The sequence below is a fragment of the Pseudochaenichthys georgianus genome, chromosome 3, assembly GCF_902827115.2.
Source record: "Pseudochaenichthys georgianus chromosome 3, fPseGeo1.2, whole genome shotgun sequence".
NCBI lineage: Eukaryota > Metazoa > Chordata > Actinopteri > Perciformes > Channichthyidae > Pseudochaenichthys > Pseudochaenichthys georgianus.
Window position 1 is genome coordinate 43,256,924 of NC_047505.1, and position 6,000 is coordinate 43,262,923.

The 6,000-nt window shown below is 39.1% G+C and overlaps 1 protein-coding gene across 2 annotated transcripts in view; it reads left to right on the top strand.

Moving 5' to 3' along the window:
* The window catches only part of greb1 (growth regulating estrogen receptor binding 1), a 30,209-nt gene extending 24,209 nt beyond the window's left edge, over window positions 1–6,000 (top strand). For both annotated transcript variants that reach the window (XM_034075739.2, XM_034075747.2), the window contains exons 28-34: window positions 1,201–1,405; window positions 1,533–1,695; window positions 1,833–1,951; window positions 2,674–2,906; window positions 3,428–3,628; window positions 3,982–4,120; window positions 4,533–6,000. In XM_034075739.2, the coding sequence (XP_033931630.1) occupies window positions 1,201–1,405; window positions 1,533–1,695; window positions 1,833–1,951; window positions 2,674–2,906; window positions 3,428–3,628; window positions 3,982–4,120; window positions 4,533–4,696 (1,224 nt within the window). In that variant the 3' untranslated portion in view covers window positions 4,697–6,000. The remainder of the gene's footprint in view (window positions 1–1,200; window positions 1,406–1,532; window positions 1,696–1,832; window positions 1,952–2,673; window positions 2,907–3,427; window positions 3,629–3,981; window positions 4,121–4,532) is intronic.

Here is a 6,000-nt window from a genome sequence, read left to right on the forward strand (position 1 = left end):
CGTGTGTGTGATATTAGATTGTTGGTTTTGGACAGACACATTTTGAAGTTGTGGTATTAACCCTGCAAACACATATGATGGAGTCTACTGGCATTTTAGGCTGAAAATCACTACTATACTTGAGGATATATGTAGCTCAAGAGGCTCAGATTCACCCTGACAGTATATTTGCAAAAATATTATGTAACATGTCAAGATATTATACAAATAATTAAAAACTAAATTAGATTAGGTTATGTGTACCACCCATTCAGCCTCTCTTAGATTGCAAAAGAACAATGATGATATACCAAATTATTTTCCTGCTTTGAAACATTATCAGTGTTTGTATTTCACTTAAACTCTTCCAGGTACACACATAAAAAAAACACATCACTATTGGTGGTGGTTTGCTGGGTGGGGCACAGTGCAATATCCTTAGACGCCACTAGATGGTGCTACAGGCCTGAATATGGCATCCTTTAGGGCAGGTGTTCCCAAAGTGGGGATATTATATAAAAATAATTTCTATTTTTATTTTGTAATCATCTCGCGACCCCCACTCGGGGACCACCTAACTCCAAAAATATCCAAAAACAACAGGCCTGCTTACCACTCCAACAGTACATAACAGCCTAATGATGACAGCTTAACCTTCTCTATATCGCCTCGTTCACACAATAAATCAACAATACAAATACAACTACAGATTATAAGCATTTAGTTCAAATACGATTTAAAAAGCTCTCAAGTTTTACACCTCTTATGAACCTCTTTATTCATAAAATACATCCATTATTTGTTCTATATGCTTCTTGAAATCCTCAAAAACACATCGTTTTTCTAGAACAGATTACAAATCGCCTGAAAATGGTACAAACAAGTGGCAACATGTGTGACGAAGGTGTTGCGCTGGGCTATATCATGCAATCGAAAGTGGAATTCCTGCGAGAGTTGACAGGGGTCGCCAGTCTCTGGCACTGTTATTTTGGGGGGTCGCGGGCTGAAAAGTTTGGGAACCCCTGCTTTAGGGAACATTGTTTATTGTGGTACCCTGGTCCCTATTTGTTTTCATGCAGATTTGTGCACAGCTGGCTTTGGGTTGAGAGGATGTTTTGTAAATATAGTATTTTTTTAAGTGACTAAAATGTCTCTAATCACAATAATGATATCCTAGAATATGATGTCATGATATTTTGATCATGTTTCTCCCCTATCTAGAGCCCGGATTGCATCAAAAGTCCAATCTTCACCCCCACCACCGGTCGTCATGAGCATGGTCTGTTTAACCTGTACCATGCTATGGATGGAGCCTCACATCTACATATCCTGGTAGTCAAAGAATATGAGATGGCCGTGTATAAAAAGTACTGGCCCAACCACATCATGCTGGTTCTGCCCACTGTCTTCAACGGAGCTGGAATAGGTATTTACTGCTTTATAATTACATATATGTGAGACTTCTTAACGTATACACTGACACATACAGTAGTCAAAAGTCAGTATAAGCTGTTTTTCTCATAGTGCCCCACCTTCATGACGTCTGTCTCTAGGTGCTGCTCACTTCCTGATAAAAGAGCTTTCGTATCACAACTTGGAGTTGGAGCGCAGTCGGCGTTTGGAGGGAGGGGGCCCAGCCGGCGACGTCTGGCCCTTCATCATCCTGACCGATGACTCCTGCGTTATGTGGAACGCAGTGGACCTCGACGCGCGCAAGTACATACAAGCACATTATTTATTTGAAAAAAAGTTTCAGGCAAAATTGCAGTTGCTTGTATTAGTTGTAGTTGTAAAGTGATTCATGTTGCGAGTTAGTTTTAACATAACTACTGTTTCCTTTCTGCTGTTATTAGTGGAGCAGTGGAGCACGCTGTGTCACTGAAGCACATCTTACAGCACATGGAGGCCTGTCCGGACCTGGCACACTACGGACTGTGTGGGGTCAGGAAGTGGAGCAGCCGCGGACTCACAGGTCAGGGGTCACCATGTCAGAAATACAGAAACACAAAAACCCAAGATTGGATTTGAGAGCATTTCAGTCTTTGCAAATACAAATGAACTGAACATATATGAGTAATCCTACACACATAATGTAGCATCATAAGATGAACTAATGTAGTAACTATTGAAAGGCCTTTGTATTTGACTGCAACTGAATACTTGAAAATGAACGGCTCTCATGCCGAGATTAGTTTGAGTTACTTTTGACATAGCATGTTAATAACTTTATGAGTCAGCCAGAAAGTCTCATTGTTATCTGGTGTCCCCAGGAAAGCAAAAGTTACTACAAAAGTACAGACTTTAAGATCATAACATAACAAATATTTGAGTCACTGCATGTTCCTCAAGATGCCTTAAATGCCTCAGATCTCAACTGCAGATACAGATTGTTATGTCTTCAACTATTCTGTGTTAACTTGTTGTCCTGAAAGATTGAACCGATATTATTTTAAAGCACAACTTCTCTATGTCAAGCAATATCTCAGATCTAACAAAACCCCATTGTGCCTTAAATAACCAGCCACACAGATCCTCAAGATGTAGCATAGAGGCTGACGATCATACAGCTAAAGAGATTTCAAAGTTATGTCTGAATGTTTTAGCCACGAATCACAAAGATGATAAAGTAGACTTCAAAGCAAACATCTCTGCTTTATGATTAATATAAACGTGCATTTATTTGTTCTTATCCAGAAAACAAACTGAGGGAGCCCTTCTCAAGAGGTCACCTTCATGACTTCCTTCTCCTCAATGTCGACCGGAGCCAGAACGTCCAGTACGACCAGAACCGCTTCACCTGTCACGATGTGGACTTCACGCTGAGGCTGCACAGCGCCGGCCTGCTCGTCTGCCGGTTCAACGCCTTCAGCGTCATGAAGAAGCAGATCGCCATCGGAGGATACAGAACGTTTATTATCAAGACCAAGGTAGATGCTTAGGACACATAACAACTCAACATACATTATGTGTGTATTGTCCACAGTAATAACTGTTACATGTCTAATATGTGTAATTGTATAGCGCTTTGAGTGTCTTGCGCTCTAATACAAATGTAATGAACTATTATTATTATTATTATTATTATTATTATTATTATTATTATTATTATCATTCTCAGGGCAGAATAAAGAAAAAAGTTTGAAGAACAATTTCATTTATTTACTTGTAATAAATACATATACTGTATAATTTGCCAGTATACAAGAACAATCTTTTCAAATAATTTATCATATCAAGTCAAATGTAAGCAGTAGAATACATATTGGACTTGTTTTGGCTCAAGGCTTCAAAGACATGTAATAGTATGTCGGCTAACTAATACACGTTTGACTAGTTATCAATATAACTGTGAATGTGTGTGTGCATGCAACAGTTAAAGTGAATACCTTTGTTAAAAATATTTTATGGCAACAAAGAGGTATTAAACTTTTCATTTCTATTTCTCCAGACGACAGATGTTCCCACCTCAGTCGGGCCCTCGCAGTACATCTGTGCCCCAGACAGCAAGCACCTTTTCTTGGCCACACCTGCTCAGCTCCTCCTGGAGAAATACCTTCAACACACCAGCCAGAAGCTGTTTCCACACAGCACAAAGAACTACACACACCCTGTGCTGTCTGTGGACTGCTATCTCAACCTTGGACCTGAGGTATACACACACACACACACACACACATGCTCTTTGTTGTGATAAGCTATTAACCTCAGAACACAAGTAAAAGTTCACATACCTGTGTTTCATCGCAAAACACACTATAATAGTTTTTGGATTTTAGTGCATTTTCCTAATTTCACAGAGGGAGGGTAACAAATTATGTGATTCATTTAAGTAGTAGAAACATTTTTGATTCTGTTTTCATTCTTGCAGATTTTTCCCCTTCTGAGAATGACATGGTTACTTAGTGTCCTATTTGCACAGCTCTAGCGTACGCAAGAGCCGTGCAATTGTTTGTGAATTCCCCCCACAGTGTATTAAAGTCACTTTCTTCTCTCCTCCTGCAGGTGACGGTGTGTTTTGTGAGTTCCAGACCTCACTCTGTGAACATCAGCTCCACAGGGCTGCTGTTCAGTGGCCTCCTGCTCTGTTTTGCTGACTCCTTTGTGACTGCTGGGTTCCTCAAGAAGTTCTCCTTTCTCAAAGGTACAAAGGAAGACCAAATACAGACCCTGTTGAAAATACGCCAGTTTGTGGTCGCAATGTAGAATTTTTGAGCAACGATACTGTACAGAGCAAGCTACACATTAAAGGTCACCTATTATGCAAACTCCACTTTGTCATGTTTTGTATACATAAATATGTGTCCCCTCTGCGTAAAGAGATTATTTTTGTCCTGATCCATTTATATAAAAACATGTCTGAAAATGAGCTGATCAGATTTTGACCACTTTATGATGTCATAACGATCATCCTGAGTGCACCGCTCTAATGGGTCAGACTAGAATGACGAATAACGTTAGTTCCGTCTATTCCGTCATTCAATAAATCGTGTAATAAATCATACATTTTTATTTCTGTATCATATAAAAGTTGTAATCGCCCTCCCTTCCTGTAGGAGCGACCCTGTGTGTCATCAGTGCAGACCGCAGCTCTTTGAGGCAGACGGTGGGCAGGCTGGAGCTGGAGGAGGAGTGGAGGTTCAGGCTCAGCGATGAATTTCAGACGGCCAACGCAAAGGAGGACCGTCCGCTCTTCTTCCTGACAGGAAAACATATATGACTTCAACACATGTGTTCACTGGGCTCCACAGAGTCACTGTCAGGATTAAAATCACTTTAATTGCCAAAAAGAAGACATGCACTAACATACGTTCTGAATGGACAATACAATGTTTTGGCCAAGGAAACGAGGAATATATTTTTCAAAATGTATCTGTTGTGTGGTTTTATTGACTCATGATTATCCCATGAGTTTGCAAGAGATGTTCAGTAAACGTTCAGGATATTTAAGGAAGCTTTTCCTATTATTGATATGGTTTTGTTGAAGTTAGTGTGGTTTATTCAACACCCCATTAATCACTTTCATTGTAACCTGAAAAGATTCATATTTATGATCTACTAGAATTTGAGTAATTTAACAAGGGTTAAAGAACCAAATAATCTCAGTAATTGCAGGCACTGCTTTTGTCTTTCTTTGTATGTGTTTGCAGGTTTATCTGCATTTAAGTTTGTATTGTATTCTATCGAGTTCTGCACACTTCTTTGCACCTGCACACAATATGAGAAGTTTTGAAAAGGGTAGACACAATCATTTGTGTGCAATGGTAGCCGATTTTTGGCCACAATCTTTTTTATTGGCTCCTTTTTGTAGAGGTTTGTTTTGCATGTATGTTTTTTCATATGAACCAATATATTTTGTCAGTTTGTATTATGGAAAAATTGTTTTGTTGTTTGAACGTAAAACATTGGTTATGCCTTTTTCTTCATAGATTGTATATTGATGTAATTGTTGAAGAAACAAAAACAATGAACAGTTTTATATGCTTTTAATTGTATAAATGTACAGAATTTTAGATATCTTCCATGTGTGTTTTTTACGTTTTTAACAAAGAATTAAACAGACCTTAACAAATCACTCTGAATTTCCTGATAAAGAGACAAAGAGTCACTATTCTACTAATAATACTTTTATACTTTGGACTTGAGGTTTTGCAGCCCGAAGACCATGGGTGGATTGGACCAATTAGTCATTGTCACTTAAAGTAAAAACAGGATGGAAACAACATTGATGTGTCCTCCAATTAATACTTTATTTGCAGGATAACCGCCAAGTGCAGTTGCCAGACAAGCTTCAAGATACACAATAGAAGGCAGCCTGGTCAAAACTGTCTAAAGTGTACAAAAACGATATTGTCCCTGTCAGACGGAGCTTGGTGCTGCAGGGCCTGCGCCAGTTTGAAGGAAAGATTTGAGGCTGCAAATAGAACCAAAGTCCTTTAATCATAGACCTCTTTGCTGAACCGAGATGATCCCTGAGTGCGAAAAACAGTGATTTCATAACTCTTTGGTTAAAAATAAAAACGT